A 21,843-nucleotide genomic window follows, 5' to 3' on the forward strand; every position below is an offset into this window, starting at 1 on the left:
ATTAGATTGTAAGCTCTTTGAGCAGGGACTGTCTTTCTTCTATGTTTGTGCAGCGCTGCGTATGCCTTGTAGCAGCTATAAGAAATGCTAAATAGTAGTAGTAGTAGTAGTAGTTTAAAGCCATGCCATCATATTAAGCACCTTATTTTCTTTGTGCTCCATTCCCTTTGCCACACTCCCTTTCTCCTATTTTGAGTTTCAGCACTTCTGTGCCATCATACAGCAAATGAGATGTTGTCATCATATCTTTTGTAAAGATATAAAACTGCTACTACTACTAAACACTTCTATAGCACTACAAAGCATACGCAGCACTGTCCCACCAGTCTTCTGTCGTCAGACGCCTGCCACGGGCCTCCTGCATTGAAATCACAGCGCCTCTCACCTCCGGGTGAAAGCTCTGCAGGCAGCAGCAGATCGTCTCCCTTGGGGCCTCCTTCCCTCCCTGCGTCCCACCCTCGTCTGGCGTAACTTCCGCGAGGGTGGGACACAGGGAGGGAAGGAAGTCCCAAAGGGAGGCGATCTGCTGCTGCCTGCAGCGCTTTCACATGGAGGTGAGAGGCGCTGTGATTTCAATGCAGGGGGCCCGGCCTGGTGGCGGATGGAGGGGGTTGGGGTGGAGGGGGGAGTGGCGGCGGTGATGACCTCGGGGGGGGCCTTGTCCCCGGCCCGTCCAATCTCTCGGCAGCCCTGACCTGAAGAGTTAGTCTGGGATTGGTGTAAGACTCATGAAGAAGGAACCCCAGTGTGAGGTTGGGTAAGAGCTGGAGCAGGTGTTGATCTCCTCCACTGCATGAATAAAGGCCAGGAAATTGTAGCAGTTCTGTAGAAAAAAACTAGCATGACATTAAATGTCAGACCATAGAAAAGAGATAACGATATATTATATAGGCTATTTCATTGTGCTCGATATTCAGCCTACAGTGGTCATAAAAGCTCTGATCATTTCAGGCTGATTTGTTGTGGGATATTTGCATTTATATTTACTTGAACCACTTCTACCCCACAAAGTCCCATTAGAGCTCCATGCAGTTTACAATAACCAATAAACTTGGCATTTCCAGTGTATATCAACACTTAGGGGCCCTTTTACTAAGGCATGCCAAAAAATGACCTGCGCGTAGTGGGCACACGTAAAAAATTAAATTACTGCCCGGGCCACGCAGTAGTTCTGAGCTGACATGCATTGGGTGCATGTGGGCAACTATAAGGCTTAGAAAAAAGGGCCCCTTGGTGCTATCTGGGTAGTGTTGGTATGGTCTGTCGGTGGAACTTGGATTGAGCTGGAGGTTCTCCAGATAATTATCCAGATATTAGAACAATAAAAGACTGATCTAACTTTAGCCACTTGCTGTCCAGATAGCGGTTGAAAATTGCTGCTAATGAAATGATACTGCCGATCAGCACAGATACCAAGATATTCAGCGCCAGTCAATATCTGCATTCTAGTGGGTTTTCACTTGCCATAATGTGTATTTCTGTCCCTTAGCCCCTCCCACAGGGAGAGAAAACACTACAGCTTTATTATTGTCTCACAGAGCCAAATACAAATAATAGTTCTCTCCCTGGAGCAGGTTGTCAGTCAGCAGCACGGCATCCTGAAGAACAAAAAACTGCTCAGCTAACCATGTCCCGGACAATCACATATATACTGCTACAAGTTCTGCTTTCCCAGAAATCATGTGATATTCCCAACTAGAATCAGAAAGTAGCTTATGCCATATATGGATATTCCTGTATTATATCACTCTCTCCTGATGTGGGTCCATGTGAACAGTCAGTGCCCATTGGCTAATTAGCTACCAGTTCTGCATACACAGCATGTAGTAGTCACAGGGCAAAACAAAATACATATAGATCTACTACTACTACTACTAAACTATCATTTCTATAGCACTACAAGGCATACGCAGCGCTGCACACCATACACAAAAAAAGACAGTCCCTGCTCAAAGAGCTTACATCTAGATAAGACATGAGACAGACAGAACAATTAGGGTAGGGGAATAAAGAGTGAGGATAAAGGATAGGGCAATAAGGGAGGGTACTGAGTAAGAGAGTCATGGTTAGGAGTCGAAAGCAGTAGCAAGAGGTGGCTTTAAGCCTAGATTTGAAGACAGGCAGAGCCTGGAGTTAGCAGTGGGGGAGAAGGGGGAACGACAGGAGATATTTACCCAGCAAACGGAGTTCACGGGGAGGAGTGTAGGGAGAGATGAGAGCGGAGAGGTACTGAGGAGCTGCGGAGTGGATGCAGTTGTAGGTCAATAGGAGAAGTTTGAACTGTATGCGGAAGCGGATAGGGAGTCAGTGAAGCGACTTGAGGAGAGGGCTAACGTGAGTATAGCGACTCTGGCGGAATATGAGACGCGCAGCAGAGTTTTGGACAGATTGAAGGGGAGAGAGATGGCTGAGCGGGGAGACCAGCGAGAAGCAAGTTGCAGTAGTCTAGGCGAGAGGTGATAAGGGTGTGGGTAAGGGTTTTGGTAGCGTCCTCGGAAAGGAAAGGGTGAATTTTGTTGATATTATAGAGAAAGAAACAACAGGTTTTGGCAATCTGCTGAATATGAGCAGAGAAGGAGAGAGAGGAGTCGAAGATGACTCCAAGGTTGCGCGCAGACGGGACAGGGAGGATGAGAGTGTTATCTACCGAAATACAGAACGGGGGGAGAGGAGAGGCAGGTTTAGGGGGAAAGATGAGAAGCTCGGTTTTGGTCTTGTTTAGTTTCAGGTGGCGGCGAGACAGCCAGGCAGCGATGTCAGACAGGCAGGCTGATACTTTGGTCTGGATTTCAGCTGAGATATCCGCTGCGGAGAGGTAGATCTGGGTATCATCGGCGTAAAGGTGGTACTGAAAGCCATGGGATGAGATCAGAGCACCAAGGGAAGAGGTATAGATGGAGAAGAGGAGAGGTCCTAGGATAGATCCTTGGGGTACACCGACTGTTAGCGGGATAGATGTGGAGGAGGAACCAGCTTCTGCAGATGCTGCAATATTGGTCTACTTGATAGAGGCTGCAGGTCCTCTGCAGCTGCTGCCAGCACAGCACTCTATTCAGGCCTATGGGCACTGCCTTGGTGTGGGACACACTGGCTCTCGCTCCTATGTGATCTAGATGAGACATTTTGGCATCTGGTACCATTCTCACACCTGACATGTTTGCAGTCATGCCACCATGGCTGTTGTCAGATGCTGCTGGTGCTGAGGGTGGTGCGTTCTGGATTGTGCCATCCTTGGTGCTAGTTGGAGCTCAAAGGAGCCCATTGCATGGGCAGCATACAGATCAGGGCGTCCATGGAGCCCTGCATTTCCCCCAACTTCTTCTCTCCTGATCTTCTACCTCCTGACCTCTCCCTGCTGCAGTGCCCACTCTTCCTCTGATCTCACCTCCTGACCAACTTCTGATCTCTCTCTCTCTCACCTCCTCATCTAACTTCTTCTCTGCTGACTTTCCCCTCTCACCTCCTTCGCTCTGTTCCCTTTCACCTCCTGATCTTCTCTCCTGACCTTCCCTCTCACCTCACAGAGACGTATTGGTTCCATAGGTTAGAGTACTAATTTGTTCTACACATTAAAGGGTAGACTTTAAATGCCCAGCTGGATATATGTGGTGGTAATAATCTCATCTTTGCTAAATGTTTGACTATCCATGTACTTGCTCCCATGATATAACTGAATTCTATTATTCTGTCTTACTGTATTTTCAAATGTAACCAAGCCACATTGAACCTGAGTTTGCTTGAGATAATGTGTGACACAAAAAATGTACAAAAAATAAATCCTTTATCCTCCACCACCTTTTAAGACACTGCCTATCCAGATGGCACAATAAAAGCAAGTTTGGTCCAGTGAAGACTAACTCAAAATAAGGCAGGGGAGAGAGCAGAATTGCTGGACGTGGATGGGAGGGGAGGGCAGGGGAGAGAGGAGAATTGCTGGACATCATGGGAGGGGAGGGGAGAGAGGAGAATTGCTGGACTGGGAGGGGAGGGCAGGGGAGAGAGGAGAATTGCTGGACTGGGAGGGGAGAGCAGGGGAGAGGAGAATCACTGTACTGGGAGGGGAGGGCAGGGAAGAGAGGAGAATTGCTGGACATGGAGGGTAGGTGTCGCGTGCTCGAGGACCTTGGCATACTGTCAGGCTTCTTCCCCGGGAGCACTGGGTTCGTGAGCCCATGGGCCACTACCGTGGAGCGGCAGTGGCAGGCAAGATCACCTCCAAGGTAGAGATGAGACAAAACTGGACCGGAACCCCGGACTGGAGTTCTACACCGGAACACTCGGAACTGGAACGCACCGGACGGGTGCGCACTGGAGTGGGGCCCGCTGGACTGGAACACACTGGAGGGCCCCACAGGACTGGAACATACAGGAGTGAAACCCGCTGGACTGGAACACACTGGACCTAGGCTTCACCTACGCTTGACCACCTTTCCCCGAGGGTTGAGCCCTCAGGTTCTGGCAGCCGGTAGGACTTACAGGAAAACCCGGAACTGGAACTTGCAAGCAGGAACAGCAGGAATGGAGATCCAGGAGTGCCCCCTGGCACCTAGGCGCAGGCAAGGCGACAGGCAGGGACTGTCCGGGTTCTGGCAGTCGGCAGGTTTAAACACAATGACTAGTAACTGTACCTAGGCTAATAGAAACGCTATACCCAGGCAAACCAGTCATACACAAGAAACATACACAGAGCACACTCAGGAGACTTGAAAGCTATACACCAGCTAACAACAAAGCTGTGCCCAAGCTAACAAGTCATGCACTGGAAACAAACACAGAGCACTAGCAAAGCTATACACAGGCTAACAAGCCACACGGTGCCTAAGCTGGCTAGTCTAAACAAACACAGAGCACTAGCAAAGCTATACACAGGCTAACAAGCCACACGGTGCCTAAGCTGGCTAGTCTAACAAACACAAAGCACTAGCAAAGCTATACACAGGCTAACAAGCCACACGGTGCCTAAGCTATCTAGTCACACATAGAAACTCACACAGAGCAAACACTGAAACAGTGTACAGAGCACTCTATACACACAGGGCCCTAGATGAAATGCAAAGGCCAGCGCTGTAGTCTGTAAGTGATTAATAAAGCCCTTCCACACCAGAGGCACAGCTGCAGCAATCACCTTGCATCCAAACAGAGGCTTGACACACAGAGAAGTCAGCCCAGCGGGAGCCATCTTGGATACTGGCATAGAGGAATCGGCGACAGCCATCTTGGAAAAGGCATAGCCCACACAGGTGAGGTTCAGTAGGACAATCAGCACACAGAGCCAGAGAGAAACTAAGACAGAGACAGACACAGAGACAAGCAGAAGCCAGCACAGCCACTGACTCCCAGAAACAGGGTAAGTCTGAGGGTGGTCACGGCCACAGACGTAACAGTAGGGGAGAGAGGAGAATCGCTGGACATGGATGGGAGGAGAGGGCAGGGGAGAGAGGAGAAGTGCTGGACATGGATGGAGGGGTGGAAAGAAAAAAGAAGATGCACATGGATGGAGATGAGGGAAAGGGAAGAGAAGAGAAAACAGGCAAAAGCTGGAGCCATGTTATTCCTCCAGTCAATTCCACGGAGGAGGACCCAGCTTTACTTATGGATGTAGGACAAGAAATGAAGAAGAAAGGAGGAAAGTAAAGAAATAAATGGAAAGGAAGCCCTGGAAACGGAGTTAAGGGAACAGATAGAGAGCAGCAGAATCAGAGACTGGGACCAATATGGAAAGAAAAACAAAATCACCAGACAACAAAGGTAAAAAAAATTTATTTTAATTTTAGTGTTTGGAATATGTCCAATTTGAGAATTTACATCTGCTGTCTTATTTTGCACTGGGTATACTGGAGCTGTAACAGCTTACAGAAATTATTTCTAATGAAAGAAATCATGTTATTTTTATCTCCTATACTAGTATAATATTTCAATGATGTCTGTTTATATGCGCCATAGCTGGTATAAGGGGTGTGGCAAATGTGGGTGTGGCTATCATAGGGGTGGAGCCATATGTGGTGACCCCGCCCATAATGAGTACCGGCACCTTTTTTTCTACAAAAAAAGCACTGGATATGATAATACAAAATTAGGAAATGGATTTTAAGAAGAAGGAGCTGTTGGCATGGGAAAGCGCAGGAAAAGTGGAAAATCAGTGGTAGGAAGGAAAGTAAACAAAAACAAGAGAAACAGGAAGCCCATGTGGTTCTCCAAACAAGTAGCTGAAAACATAACAGCAAAAGAGGCTTTGTTCAAGAAATACAAAAGAACGCAACGAGAGGATCACGGAAAAGATTATCGGATTAAACTCAAAGAAGCGAAGAGGGAACTATGGCTAGCAAAAGGGCAAGCGGAAGACAAAATGGCTACAGCAGGGGCGTAGCTACGGGTGGGCCTGGGTGGGCCCAGGCCCACCCAATTTCAGTCCAGGCCCGCCCAGCGCCAGCTCCCATTGCCGGCCACTGCTGCTTTTCCTGATGAGCAGCAGTGGCCGGCGCTACAAAAAGAAGCGCTCAGCTGACTGAGCTGAGCGCCAACGCGTCGCTAAGGACGAGAAAAAAATGTTTTTAAAAAAATGCGGCACCGCAGGCAGCCTCGAAGCATTGGCTGCTGGCTCTGCAGGCTCCTCCCGTCTCTTACATCACTGCCCTGTAGCGAAGCAGGGGCAGTGACGTAAGAGACGGAAGGAGCCTGCAGAGCCAGCAGCCAATGCTTCGAGGCTGCCTGCAGTGCCGCGTTTTTTTTTTAAACATTTTTTCTCGTCGGGTTAGCGTTGGCGCTCAGCTCAGTCAGCTGAGCGCTTCTTCTTTTTGTAGCGCCGGCCCTGCTGCTCATCAGGAAAAGCAGCAGTGGCCGGCAATGGGAGCTGGGGCTGGTGGGCCTGAATGTGAGAGGGAAAACAGATGGGAGGATGGCAGAGAAAGAGGGAAAACAGAAGGATGGGGAGAGAAAGAGGGAAAACAGAAGGATTGGGGAGAAAGAGGGAAAACAGATGGGAGGATGGCAGAGAAAGAGGGAAAACGGAAGGATGGGGAGAGAAAGAGGGAAAACAGATGGCAGGATGGGGAGAAAGAGGGAAAATGGAAGGATGTGGAGAGAAAGAGGGAAAACATGGGAGGATGGCAGAGAAAGAGGGAAAATGGAAGGATGGGGAGAGAAAGAGGGAAGACGCTGGATGGAAGGGTAGGGAGAAAGAGGTGACACTGGATGGAAGGATGCAGAAAGAAGAGGGGAGACTATTGGAAGGATGGGGAGAGAGAGGGGAGACACTGGAAGGATGGGGAGAGAAAGAGGAGAGCTGCTGCATGGAAAGGGGGAGTAGTGAAAGATTGGAGAATAAGAGGAAGGGGCATGGGGAGAACAAGGGTGAGAAAAAGATGAAAAGTCATAAGTAGATGAAGGAAATTAAAGAATGGATAGTAAGAATGAATTAAATCTGGACACAGAGAGAGGCAGAAAATACTGAAGAAAGCAAAGAAAAAGGAGAGAAAAATGACAAATGGCCAGGAAACCCTGGCAGAAGAGTTAAGCGAAAACGAAGGAAAGCAGAATCTAGAGACTGGGAGCAACACAATGAGAAAAAGTAAATGGCCATACAAGAAGGTAAAGAAAATAATTTTATTTTTAATTTAGGATAAAGTAATATGGTGTTAATAAAGTTTCAGAGACCAATACTTCCTTCCTTAGGTCAGGAGAGGATACCGTAACAGCATTATACTGACCTGAGGCAGGAGGTTTTGGCCTCTGAAAGCTCACTGAAAAGGATGTTAGGCTATTAAATAAATTGTCTGAAATCTGATGCACTGAAAAGCAGCACTTTACCCTGTGTGACAAATGCATCTGAGTGTGACTACATTTTGCTGGGGGGGGGGGGGGGGGGGGGGGGGTAGAGAGAAAATTTTGTGCCCACCCACTTTGGGTTCAGGCCCACCCAAAATTGGCAGTCTGGCTACGCCACTGGGCTACAGATGGAAAGAGAGGTGACAAATGAAATGAAAATCGATATAACAAATGAAGCTTTACAGGAGTAGGAAGCGGTTAAGATTTTGAAAATGATAATAGACCAGAAATTTAGAATAAAATGAATATTATTACAGATGATTAATATTGAGATTATTGTTCTTTCCCAGAGTTCCGGGTATGACTCCTAAAGATTTCCTCAGAATATTTCCTTAAAAAGTTTTGTAAAGTTTCTTTTTCCTCTTTAAATTATTCCTCTTAGTAATATAAATTATTACTTAGTAATATTAATTCAAAAGGAGTGAAGCCTGTGAAAAGTGGGATTGCCTTAATCAGTGGGATTTGAATTGAGACTTAAATGTTTGCATTGTTATGGTTTTAAAAGAGAGAGAATGGAATCAGATGTATTATTTCTACTAACATTGGACAATAAGTACGTTTTCAACTAAATGAATTGACTATACACCGTTTTGGCTTTGACGGAGGCAACCAGACGATCAATGTGGAATAATGATTTAGACGAATAATAACTGGAGATAATCAGGTTAATACCAAGTTTTTTCTTTGTTTAGTGTTGTTTAATTGATCTCCTTGTCTTGTTTCACTCTCCCTATTTAGTGGTCTAAGGAAGAATATAGAATTACCTGATTGAAATAATTCTTGTGTATTACTTTCTCTGTATTTCTGGCAAGTTATTTTATCACTTGTAAATTATATTGCTATTAAAAAAAAGTTATGGCGGATTTAGAAAAGGTACAGAGAAGGACGACAAAAATAATAAAGGGGATGGGACGACTTCCCTATGAAGAAAGGCTAAAGCGGCTAGGACTCTTCAGCTTGGAGAAAAGACGGCTGAGGGGAGATAGATAGAGGTCTATGAAATAATGAGTGGAGCTGAACGGGTAGATGTGAATCGCTTGCTTACTTTTTCCAAAAATACTAGGGCTAGGGAGCAAGCGATGAAGCTACAAAGTAGTACATTTTAAACAAATCAGAGAAATATTTCTTCACTAACGTAGAGTGATGTGGTAGCTGTTTTAGTCCACTTTTAAAGGTAATCAATATAAATAAAATAAAACATAGAAAAGAAAATAAGATGATACCTTTAGTCCAATAAAAAAGGTATCATCTTATTTTCTTTTCTACATTTTATTTTATTTATATTGATTACCTTCACTCAACGTGTAATTAAACTCTGGAATTTGTTCCCAGAGAATGTGGTAAAAGCAGTTAGCAGGGTTTAAAAAAGGTTTGGATATCTTCCTAAAAAAAATGTCCATAAGCCATTATTAAGATTGACTTGGGAAAATCCACTGCTTATATTCTTGGAAGAGAGTGTTTATGAACTTGAAAATCTAAAGGTGGACAAAGCCATGGGTCTGGACGGGATCCATCCCAGGATATTGAGGGAGCTCAGAGACGTTCTGGTGGGTCTTCTTAAAGATTTGTTTAATAAATCCTTGGAGACGGGGGAGGATCTGTGGGATTGGAGAAGAACGGCCGTGATCCCTCTTCACAAAAGTGGTGACAGAGAAGATGCTGGAAACTGCAGGCCAGGAAACCTCATGGGGAAGGGGCGAGGATGGGGACAGAGCCCCTGGGGTCAGGGACAAACTTTGCCTCTGTGTCATTTTCTACTTTGAAGCCTCTTAATGACTTGGAATGTTATTCATATTTGAGTGATGCAGACGACGATATTTTGATTTTTTTGGAAAAACAAGCAAACATGCTGGCCACAACTAGCAAAATTTGCATGGGGGATCCTGTACATCCTGCTACCAGCACATCTTCTGAGAAGACAAGTTACTTGTTTTTCTTATTGTTTTCAGGCAGACTTCGTCATGTGACACAAAAGCATCCGCCCTCACAAGTGTTGCCCCTACAGAATTCTTTTGCTCCATTACAGCATGGTGATGATCCTGAAAATAGAACTGAGGCAGAAGAGAAAGCAATGAAGTTGGAACAAAAGGATATGAAGGTACCCAAAGAGAAAAGACAGTGAATGATACATACCTGTAGCAGGTGTTCTCCGAGGACAGCAGGCTGATTGTTCTCACGACTGGGTGACGTCCGCGGCAGCCCCCACCAACCGGAAAAAAGCTTCGCGGGACAGTCGGCACGCAGGGCACGCCCACCGCGCATGCGCGGCCGTCTTCCCGCCCGTGCGCGACCGCTCCCGCCAGTTGAATGACTAGCAAAAGATGAAACACACAACTCCAAAGGGGAGGAGGGAGGGTAGGTGAGAACAATCAGCCTGCTGTCTCGGAGAACACCTGCTACAGGTATGTATCATTCACTTTCTCCGAGGACAAGCAGGCTGCTTGTTCTCACGACTGGGGTATCCCTAGCGCTCAGGCTCACTCAAAACAAGAACCCAGGTCAATTGAACCTCGCAACGGCGAGGGTATAACAGAAATTGACCTACGAAGAACAACTAACTGAGAGTGCAGCCTGACCAGAATAAATTCGGGTCCTGGAGGGTGGAGTTGGATTTACACCCCAAACAGATTCTGCAGCACCGACTGCCCGAACCGACTGTCGCGTCGGGTATCCTGCTGGAGGCAGTAATGTGATGTGAATGTGTGGACAGATGACCACGTCGCAGCCTTGCAAATCTCTTCAATAGTGGCTGACTTCAAGTGGGCCACTGACGCTGCCATGGCTCTGACACTATGAGCCGTGACATGACCCTCAAGAGCCAGCCCAGCCTGGGCGTAAGTGAAGGAAATGCAATCTGCTAGCCAATTGGAGATGGTGCGTTTCCCGACAGCGACCCCTAGCCTGTTGGGGTCGAAAGAAACAAACAATTGGGCGGACTGTCTGTGGGGCTGTGTCCGCTCCAAGTAGAAGGCCAATGCTCTCTTGCAGTCCAATGTGTGCAACTGACGTTCAGCAGGGCGGGTATGCGGCCTGGGGAAGAATGTTGGCAAGACAATTGACTGGTTAAGATGGAACTCCGACACCACCTTCGGCAGGAACTTTGGGTGGGTGCGGAGCACTACTCTGTTGTGATGAAATTTGGTATACGGAGCATGAGCTACCAGGGCTTGAAGCTCACTGACCCTACGAGCTGAAGTAACTGCCACCAAGAAAATGACCTTCCAGGTCAAGTACTTCAGATGGCAGGAATTCAGTGGCTCAAAAGGAGGTTTCATCAGCTGGGTGAGGACGACGTTGAGATCCCATGACACTGTAGGAGGCTTGATAGGGGGCTTTGACAAAAGCAAACCTCTCATGAATCGAACGACTAAAGGCTCTCCAGAGATGGCTTTACCTTCCACACGATAATGGTAAGCACTAATAGCACTAAGATGATTCCTTACTGAGTTGGTCTTGAGGCCAGACTCTGATAAGTGCAGAAGGTATTCAAGCAGGTTCTGTGCAGGGCAAGAACGAGGTTCTAGGGCTTTGCTCTCACACCAAACGACAAACCTCCTCCACTTGAAAAAGTAACTCTTTTAGTGGAATCCTTCCTAGAGGCAAGCAAGACCCGGGAGACACCCTCAGACAGACCCAACGCAGCAAAGTCTACGCCCTCAACATCCAGGCCGTGAGAGCCAGGGATTGAAGGTTGGGGTGCAGCAACGCTCCGTCGTTCTGCGAAATGAGAGTCGGAAAACACTCCAATCTCCACGGTTCTTCTGAGGACAACTCCAGAAGAAGAGGGAACCAGATCTGACGGGGCCAAAAGGGCGCTATCAGAATCATGGTGCCGCGGTCTTGCTTGAGCTTCAGTAAGGTCTTCCCCACCAAAGGTATGGGAGGATAAGCATACAGGAGGCCGGTCCCCCAATGAAGGAGAAAGGCGTCCGACGCTAGCCTGCCGTGTGCCTGAAGTCTGGAACAGAACAGAGGCAGCTTGTGGTTGGTCTGAGAGGCGAAAAGGTCCACCGAGGGGGTGCCCCACGCTCGGAAGATCTTGCGTACCACTCTGGCATGGAGAGACCACTCGTGCGGTTGCATGACTCTGCTCAGTCTGTCGGCCAGACTGTTGTTTACGCCTGCCAGGTACGTGGCTTGGAGGAGCATGCCGAAGTGACACGCCCAACGCCACATCCCGACGGCCTCCTGACACAGGGGGCGAGATCCGGTGCCCCCCTGCTTGTTGACGTAATACATTGCAACCTGATTGTCTGTCCGAATTTGGAAAATTTGGCAGGACAGCCGATCTCTGAAAGCCTTCAGTGCGTTCCAGATCGCTCGGAGCTCAAGGAGGTTGATCTGCAGATCCTTTTCCTGGAGAGACCACAGACCCTGGGTGTGAAGCCCATCGACATGGGCTCCCCACCCCAGGCGAGATGCATCCGTCGTCAGCACTTTCGTGGGCTGCGGAATTTGGAATGGACGTCCCAGGGTCAAATTGGTCCGGATGGTCCACCAGAGCAGTGAAGTGCGGCAACTGGTGGAGAGGCGGATGACATCTTCTAGATTCCCGGTGGCTTGAAACCACTGGGAAGCTAGGGTCCATTGAGCAGATCTCATGTGAAGACGAGCCATGGGAGTCACATGAACTGTGGAGGCCATATGACCCAGAAGTCTCAACATCTGCCGAGCTGTGATCTGCTGAGACGCTCTGGTCTGCGAAGCCAGGGCCAAGAGATTGGTAGCCCTCGCTTCGGGGAAGGTAGGCCTGAGCCGTCTGGGTATTCAGCAGCGCTCCTATGAATTCCAGAGACTGAGTAGGCTGGAGATGGGACTTTGGGTAATTTATCACAAACCCCAGCAGCTCCAGAAGTTGAATAGTGCACTGCATGGATAGGAGGGCTCCTGCCTCCGAGGTGCTCTTGACCAGCCAATCGTCGAGATATGGGAACACGTGCACTCCCAGCTTGCGTAGATACGCCGCCACCACCACGAGGCACTTTGTAAACACTCGTGGGGCAGAGGCGAGCCCAAAGGGCAGCACACAATACTGAAAGTGCCGTGCGCCCAGGCGGAATCTGAGATACTGTCTGTGAGCTGGCAGTATCGGGATGTGAGTGTATGCGTCCTTTAAATCCAGGGAACATAGCCAATCGTTTTTCTGAATCATTGGCAGAAGGGTGCCCAAGGAAAGCATCCTGAACTTTTCTTTGACCAGGAATTTGTTCAGGCCTCTCAGGTCTAGGATGGGACGCATCCCCCCTGTTTTCTTTTCCACAAGGAAGTTCCTGGAATAGAATCCCTGCCCTTCCTGCCCGGGTGGTACGGGCTCAACCGCATTGGCGCTGAGAAGGGCGGAGAGTTCCTCTGCAAGTACCTGCTTGTGATGGGAGCTGAAAGACTGAGCTCCCGGAGGACAATTTGGAGGCAGGGAGGCCAAATTCAGGGCGTATCCGTACCGCACTATTTGGAGAACCCACTGGTCGGAGGTTATGAGAGGCCACCTTTGGTGAAAAAATTTTAACCTCCCTCCGACCGGCAGATCGTCCGGTACAGACACTTGTAGGGCGGCTATGTTCCCGTGGATCCAGTCAAAAGCCCGTCCCCGGCTTTTGCTGTGGAGGCGCAGGGGGCTGCTTAGGCGCACGCTGTTGACGAGAACGAGCGCGCTGGGGCTGTCCCTGTGCCTGACGAGGCCTTCGGGCCGGCTGGTTGTACCTACGCTTCGCAAAAGAATAGGGTGCAGCCTGCCGGGCCCGGGGAAAACGTCCACCTGTGGAGGTGGATGCTGAAGGCGCCCGGTGGGAGAGCTTGTCGAGAGCGGTTTCCCGCTGATGCAGTTGGTCCACCATCTGCTCGACCTTCTCGCCAAAAATGTTATCCCCCGGCAAGGGACGTCGGCCAGTCTCTGCTGGGTGCGGTTGTCCAGGTCAGAGGCACGCAGCCATGAGAGCCTGCGCATCACTATACCTTGGGCCGCAGCACGAGATGCCACGTCACAGGTGTCATAGATACCCCTGGACAGGAACTTTCTGCACGCCTTCAGCTGCCTGACCACCTCCTGATAAGGCCTGGACTGCTCCGGCGGGAGCTTCTCGACCAGGTCCGCCAGTTGTTGCACATAGGTCCGCATGTGGATGCTCATATAGAGCAGGTATGATTGGATGCGGGTCACGAGCATGGAGGATTGGTAGGCCTTCCTCCCAAACGAGTCCAGAGTGCGAGACTCCCGCCCCGGGGGCGCCGAGGCGGTATCCCTCGAACTCCGTGCCCTCTTGAGAGCAGAATCCACGACCGCTGAGTCATGGGGCAATTGTGGCCGCATTAGCTCTGGGTCAGAGTGGATCCTGTACTGGGACTCTGCTTTCTTGGGAATGGTGGGGTTAGTTAATGGTCGCACCCAGTTCCGAAGCAGCATCTCCTTAAGGACATTGTGCAGCGGCACCGTGGAGGACTCTCTAGGTGGTGATGGATAGTCGAGGACCTCGAGCATCTCGGCCCTCGGCTCTTCCACAGAGACCACGGGGAAGGGAATGCTAATAGACATATCCCGCACAAAGGAGGCAAAGGAGAGACTCTCGGGAGGGGAGAGTTTCCTCTCCGGTGAAGGCGTGGGGTCCGAGGGAAGGCCCGTAGACTCCTCTGAGGAGAAATATCTAGGGTCCTCCTCTTCCCCCCACGAGTCCTCATCCTCGGGGTCGGACATAAGCTCATGTAGCTGAGTCCTGAACCGGGCCCGGCTCGACGTCGAGGCACCAGGGTCTCGGTGTCGTCGAGCGGTGGACTCCCGCGCCGGCGGGGACGGAGCTCCCTCCATCGACGTCGACGGGGACTCCACCTGCGTGGCGGTCGAGACCGGCACCGCAAGCGGCGGCGGTGTCGACGGCCCCGGCGCCGGGCTAGAGCTTGCCGGCGCCACAGTCATCGGCGCCGAGGGCGCAAGCACCCCCGGCGCCGGCACAGCCTGGCGCATCAGCCCTTCCAGGATCCCCGGAAGGATGGCTCTGAGGCACTCGTCCAGGCCCGCTGCCGAGAAAGGCGGTGGGGCCGGTAGGGGTGTCGGTGCCCGGATCTGGTGGGAGCCAGGAGACTGCACCGAGGTGCCGGGACCCTGTTGCGTCGGCACCTCTATCACCGACGGGGATCTCTCCTCTCGATGGAGACGCTTCGGCGTCGACTCCTCTCCGATGTGCATCGAGGGCGACCGGTGACGGCGCTTCTTATCCTTCTTCCGATGCCCGTCACCGGCGCCGGGAGGCATGGAGGAGGAGGATGACGATCCCCTCGGTCTCGAGGAACCGGGTCAGACAGGGTTCGGTCCCGTGGGCCACGGGCTGAGGGAGTGACCGGGGCCGACTGCCCACGCGGCCTCTCACCTCTACCCTCACCGGAGGACCGGCGGGCCGACGGGACCTGTTCTCCTGGGGTCGATGCCATCGGTGCCGATGTCTCGGGCATCGATACCGGTACCGAAGGACCGGGCGTCGATACCGATGCCGTCGAGGTCGACGTCGAGGGGCCGGCGCAAGTTCCAAAAATACGGTCCCGTTGAACTTGCCTCGCAACCTGAGCCCGTTTCCGGAGACCGAGACACAGGGGACACGACTTGAAATTGTGCTCCGGCCCGAGGCACTGGAGGCACCAAGCGTGGGTGTCGGTCTGCGAGATGGGCCGGCCGCACCGACCACACTTTTTAAATCCACTCGGGACCTTCGAGGACATCGACGGAAAAAATCGCGTCGGCGAAATTAAAGTCGTCGATGGTGGCGGAAATCACACCTCGAAAATGAAAAACGACCGTGCGGCCACCAGGCCGCAACGCTACGTCCCCGCTGGAAGCGAGGGAAAATGGGAGCGCGTGCTCCTTTTTTTTTTTTTTTTTTTTTAAAGAAAGAAAAGGGGGAGCGCGCGGCGATAAATTAAATATAAAAGAAAATAAAAAGGTTCGCGTAAACGCGACGGTTTTTCCGGGGCTGAAACAGAGAGAGCGGCACAGGCACGACTCTCTCCAGGCGCGGAAAAAAAGGAACTGGCGGGAGCGGTCGCGCACGGGCGGGAAGACGGCCGCGCATGCGCGGTGGGCGTGCCCTGCGTGCCGACCGTCCCGCGAAGCTTTTTTCCGGTTGGTGGGGGCTGCCGCGGACGTCACCCAGTCGTGAGAACAAGCAGCCTGCTTGTCCTCGGAGAAAACCCCAAATCACAAATGTTGAAGCACATACCAGGAAATGTATATGGAAAGCGATGGCCACAAATAATCACAGTCTAAGCAATAAAGTTCATGACCTTCAAGCCCTGATGTTGGAGGCAGACTTAGACGTTGTTGCAATCACGGAGACGTGGCTAAATGGTTCCCATGAATGGGATGCAAACATACCAGGCTATAATCTATTTAGGAAGGATAGAGAGGGTCGTAAAGGTGGAGGAGTAGCTCTATATGTGAGAAATGATATCAAGGCGACCGAAATGACAGGGACCTGGGGAAAGGAAGAAGCGATATGGATCACCTTAAAAAGAGATGATAGAACCTCTGTCCACGTGGGTGTTGTCTACAGACCTCCGACACAATTGGAAGAATTAGATAAAGACCTGATCGCTGATATTCAAAAGTTGGGAAACAAGAGAAAGCTGCTGTTGCTGGGACATTTCAATCTGCCGGATGTAGATTGGAAGGTTCCATCTGCGGAATCGGAAAGAAGTAGAGAGATCGTGGATGCTTTCCAAAGTGTTTTGCTCAGACAAATGGTGACGGAACCTACGAGGGAGGGAGCGACGCTGGATCTGGTGCTCACAAATGGGGATTGCGTGTCAAATATCCGAGTGGGTGCCCACCTGGGCAGCAGTGACCATCAAACAGTTTGGTTTGATATAATAGCTAAAGTGGAGAGCGGCCACTCAAAACTCAGTCCTGGATTTCAAGCGTGCTGACTTTAGTAAAATGGGGGAATACCTGAGGAAGGAGATGATGGGCTAGGAAGAAAGTACAAGAAGTGGAAGGACAGTGGTCCAGGCTGAAAGAAGCTATAAATAGTGTCACAAACCTTTATGTAAGGAAAGTAAATAAAAGCAAGAGAAAAAGGAAACTGATATGGTTCTCCAAGCAAGTGGCTGAAAAAATAAAGGCTAAAGAGTTGGCGTTCCAGAAATACAGAAAAACTCAAGAAAAGGAACACGGGGAGGAATATAGGATGAAACTGAAAGAAGCCAAGAGAGAGATACGTCTGGTGAAAACGCAAGTGGAAGAACAAATGGCTAGAAATGTAAGGAGGGGTGACAAAAATTTCTTCAGGTATATTAGTGAAAGGAGAATGACTAAAAAGGGAATTGTGAGACTAAAAGATACTGTGAACCGCTATGTGGATAATGATGAAGAAAAAGCAAATTTGCTAAATAGATACTTTTGTTCTGTTTTCTCAGAAGAAAATCCTGGAGAAGGACCGCAATGGACTAGAAAAAGTACAAATGAGAATGAAGTGGATAGAGCACCGTTCACGGAAGAGAGTGTGTATAAACAACTTGAAAAGCTAAAGGTGGACAAAGCCACGGGAGCGCACGGGATCCACCCCAGGATATTGAGGGAGCTCAGAGAGGTTCTGGCGGGTCCTCTTAAAGATTTGTTTAACATATCCTTGCAGACGGGAGAGGTTCCGAGGGACTGGAGAACGGTGGATGTGGTCCCTCTTCACAAAAGTGGTGATAGGGAAGAAGCTGGAAACTACAGGCCAGTAAGCCTCACTTCGGTTATTGGAAAAGTAATGGAAGCGATGCTGAAGGAAAGGATAGTGAATTTCCTGGAAGCCAATAAGTTGCAAGATCCGAGACAACATGGTTTTACCAAAGGGAAATCGTGCCAAACGAATCTCATTGAATTCTTTGATTGGGTGACAGGAGAATTGAATCAGGGACAAGCTATAGACGTAATCTACTTAGATTTCAGCAAAGCTTTTGACACGGTTCCCCACAGGAGGCTCTTAAATAAACTTGATGGGCTGAAGATAGGACCCGAAGTGGTGAACTGGATTAGGAACTGGTTGATGGACAGACTCCAGAGGGTGGTGGTTAATGGAATTCGCTCGGAGGAGGGAAAGGTGAGTAGTGGAGTGCCTCAGGGATCGGTGCTGGGGCCGATTCTGTTCAATATATTTGTGAGTGACATTGCCGAAGAGTTAAAAGGTAAAGTTTGCCTATTTGCGGATGATACTAAGCTCTGTAACAGAGTGGAAAACATGAAAAAGGATCTGAGGAAGCTAGAAGAATGGTCTAAGGTTTGGCAATTAAAATTTAATATGAAGAAATGCAAAGTGATGCACTTAGGGAATAGAAATCCACGGGAGACGTATGTGTTAGGCGGGGAGAGTCTGATAGGTACTGAGGGGGAGAGGGATCTTGGTGTGATAGTATCCGAGGATTTGAAGACGATGAAACAGTGTGACAAGACGGTGGCCGTAGCTAGAAGGTTGTTAGGCTGTATAGAGAGAGGTGTGACCAGCAGAAGAAAGGGGGTGTTGATGCCCCTGTATAAGTCGTTGGTGAGGCCCCACCTGGAGTATTGTGTTCAGTTTTGGAGGCCGTATCTTGCTAAGGATGTAAAAAGAATTGAAGCGGTGCAAAGAAAAGCTACGAGAATGGTATGGGATTTGCGTTACAAGACGTTTGAGGAGAGACTTGATGATCTAAACATGTATACTCTGGAGGAAAGGAGAAACAGGGGTGATATGATACAGATGTTCAAATATTTGAAAGGTATTAATCCGCAAACAAACCTTTTCCTGAGATGCGAAGGCGGTAGAACGAGAAGACATGAAATGATATTAAAGGGGGGCAGACTCAAGAAAAATGTCAGGAAGTATTTTTTCACGGAGAGAGTAGTGGATGCTTGGAATGCCCTCCCGCGAGAGGTGGTGGAAATGAAAACGGTAACGGAATTCAAACATGCGTGGGATAAACATAAAGGAATCCTGTGCAGAAGGAATGGATCCTCAGGAGCTTAGTCGAGATCGGGTGGCGGAGCTGGTGGTTGGGAGGCGGGGATAGTACTGGGCAGACTTATACGGTCTGTGCCAGAGCCGGTGGTGGGAGGCGGGACTTGTGGTTGGGAGGCAGGGATAGTGCTGGGCAGACTTATACGGTCTGTGCCAGAGCCGGTGGTGGGAGGCGGGGCTGGTGGTTGGGAGGCAGGGATAGTGCTGGGCAGACTTATACGGTCTGTGCCATAGCCGGTGGTGGGAGGCGGGACTGGTGGTTGGGAGGTGGGGATAGTGCTGGGCAGACTTATACGGTCGGTGCCCTGAAGAGGACAGGTACAAATCAAAGTAGGGTATTCACAAAAAGTAGCACATATGAGTTTATCTTGTTGGGCAGACTGGATGGACCGTGCAGGTCTTTTTCTGCCGTCATCTACTATACTATGCTATTGGTGATTTATAAACAACAGTTGCACAGCATCTTGTTCCTTTTTATACTTTAATAAAAAGACTTAAATATAAAATCATAAGCGTTCGAGGCTTCTACAGATCAGAACAGAGCCCACGGGGACGGGACGGGGACAAACTTTGTCTCTGTGCCATTTTCTACTAAGAAAGGAGTGGTTTAGCTTCAAGATAGTTGGCAAGTTGTAAAGAGGATTGAACAAGCGATACAAGGAACTACTCCTTCATTGTGTAAATTCTCTCAAGAACATTTGGTTAAAAAGAAAGAGATGGATCAGAGACTTATAAAAGCTGAAACAGCATTTCGAAAGACTGAACAAACTTGTTACCTTGCGATCCACTGCAGCTTCTGCTGTTAAGGACAGTTGGCCGATTCATTCACACCTGGAAGCTCTGGAAAATAAAATCTCATGGGTCCTTTTAAGTAAAGGGTTGCCGTGCGGCAATCTGGAATTACCACCGGTGGCAGTTCCACCCTGAACGCACAGCATTTCCAGCGCTAGCGGAAATATTGGAAAAATATTTCCGCAGGGGGTTACCGCTGACTTAGTGACGGAACCCTTAGTACCACCTAAATTCTTATTGTACGGCCATTTCGTTTTGGGGCTACGGTAAAATGAGCGACTCTGCATCAAAAATACGCGCTGACGCTAATGCAGGCCCCCTTCTACTGCAGCTTAGTAAAAGGGCCCCTTAAGACCCTTAAATTTTCTAGTGACATTATCTGGCTTCTTTACAGCTTCTGAAAATGTATCTAAAGAATATTGTTGGGTATCCTCATGCAGCTGTTCTAACTGTCGAGGGTATATTTTATGCTCAAAGAAGCTCAATCCATATAAGAGGGTGAAATGGACCAAGTACTGTCTAGTCCTGTAGAAAGTTTAGATTTATCTCAATTTTTGGAGTCGTCACAGGATTTGATAGCAAAAAAGAGTTACTCTTCTGGTTAAATTTTCCTCTAAAATTGACCCCCCCCCCCCCTCAAATATTCTTAAATTATATTTCTCAAAAAAAAATATGTACCTTTATGTGGTCACCAAATTTATTTGTTTCCTGATGTCTCCAGGCAGAAGCAACTTTTTTCCTTAAATTTCCCCGTAAATGCCTTTTGGGGAATTGTTTCTTTCTGATAAACCGGTACTTGCTAATCAATTCCTGAAATGTAATGGTTTTTGAGGTTTCGGAGTGATAGATGAATATATTTGCATCGCCTGCTCTGCTTTCCAGTGTTTCCATTTCCCTCTTGAGTCTCCAGCTTCCTCGTTAGCCTACTGCACTTTCCTAGATGTGGACTAAGCCTATGTACCTTTTTCTTTATTACTAGTAAAAAAGCCCCGTTTCTGATGCAAATGAAACGGGGGCTAGCAAGGTTTTCTTCTGTGTGCATGTGGGAGTGTGTGTGTCCCTGCCCTCTCTCCCCTCCCCCCTCTGAGTCCTTCATTGTTACAGAGAGAGCGATTTGATTTCCTGCTTTGCTGTTTTCCTTCACTGTTTGTGTTACAGAGAGAGCGAGGGCGGGGCAGACACTCATGGGGAAACCGGATATCTCTCCCCCTTCACACTTCCGGCTGGAGGCTTCATAGAACGTTGGTGTTGCCTTTTATATAGAGAGATTATTTTTCTAATTTTTGAATTATTCTTGGATGTTTCTCTACTTTGAATGGTAAAATTACAAATAAAAAAAAACCCTTCCCTGTGGCTGCCTCCAAATGCTGTGTGAGTAATATCATGTCATTTCCGTTCAGCTTTTCTTTTGAAAGAGTTTTCATATTTAGAACATTTCAATGGTTTATGTCACATGTGACAATTACACAACAAAATGATGAAAAGTCCCCACAAAAAAACTAGGAATAACCAAACACAAGCCGGAGTGAGAAACACCTTAATTATTACCCTACTTTGAACCCGAATCAACACACTTTATCTGTGGTAATGGAGGAAAAAGACCTCAGGAGCGGTAGAAGCTCTGAAGATCAGTGGCTTAACACACCTTACAGACCAGCGGTACTTCCGAATTGCCACGCAGCGAGCCTGCAATAGGCTTTCTGCACTTCAGTAAAATGGTCCCTTTATACATTTGTTTTAAACCATTTTTCTCTCCGGTGAGACCCTATAGGACATTGCAGCTTCTAAAACACTTAGAATATTTAACTGGTTTATTGTATAAGTCATTTCATGTCGTTGCAGCTCCATATGACATTCAGGAACATTTAAATGGTTTCTCTTTTGTATGATTCATTATATGCCATTTGCATCTCGGCCTCCGTTACCAACCCACCATACACTCACTGCGAGGTTCACCTCTGCGATGGGGACGTCTTACCCAAAATTTTTTAAAACAACCAGCTGTCAAATTCAGCAAGATTCTTTATTTTTCTTACTTCAACCAGCAGACAAAAATCATAAGCAAGGGCAGAGTGCAAGCAGCTACTGAAACATGAAAGAGAAAGATCAGGAGGGGGGCTATGCGGGAAGCTGTACAGAGGGTGCTTCTGGGGCAGGCAGAAGGCAGCGCTTACATTGGTGATGCTGCTGCCAGAAGCCTCGGAGTTGAAAGACGTGCAGGAGCGGAGGGGGAGAGCGATACCGCACTAGTTGGGGGATGGGGGTG

The 21,843-nt window shown here is 48.8% G+C and overlaps 1 protein-coding gene across 1 annotated transcript in view; it reads right to left on the bottom strand.

Annotated features, from left to right (window-relative positions):
- Nucleotides 1-703: 703 nt before the first annotated feature.
- Nucleotides 704-21,843, bottom strand: part of LOC115462247 (zinc finger protein 23-like) — a 38,297-nt gene continuing 17,157 nt past the window's right edge. Inside the window, exon 4 of the mRNA XM_030192258.1 lies at nucleotides 704-823. Within this exon, the coding sequence (XP_030048118.1) occupies nucleotides 704-823 (120 nt within the window). The remainder of the gene's footprint in view (nucleotides 824-21,843) is intronic.

The sequence above is a fragment of the Microcaecilia unicolor genome, chromosome 2, assembly GCF_901765095.1.
Source record: "Microcaecilia unicolor chromosome 2, aMicUni1.1, whole genome shotgun sequence".
NCBI classification, from domain to species: Eukaryota; Metazoa; Chordata; class Amphibia; order Gymnophiona; family Siphonopidae; genus Microcaecilia; species Microcaecilia unicolor.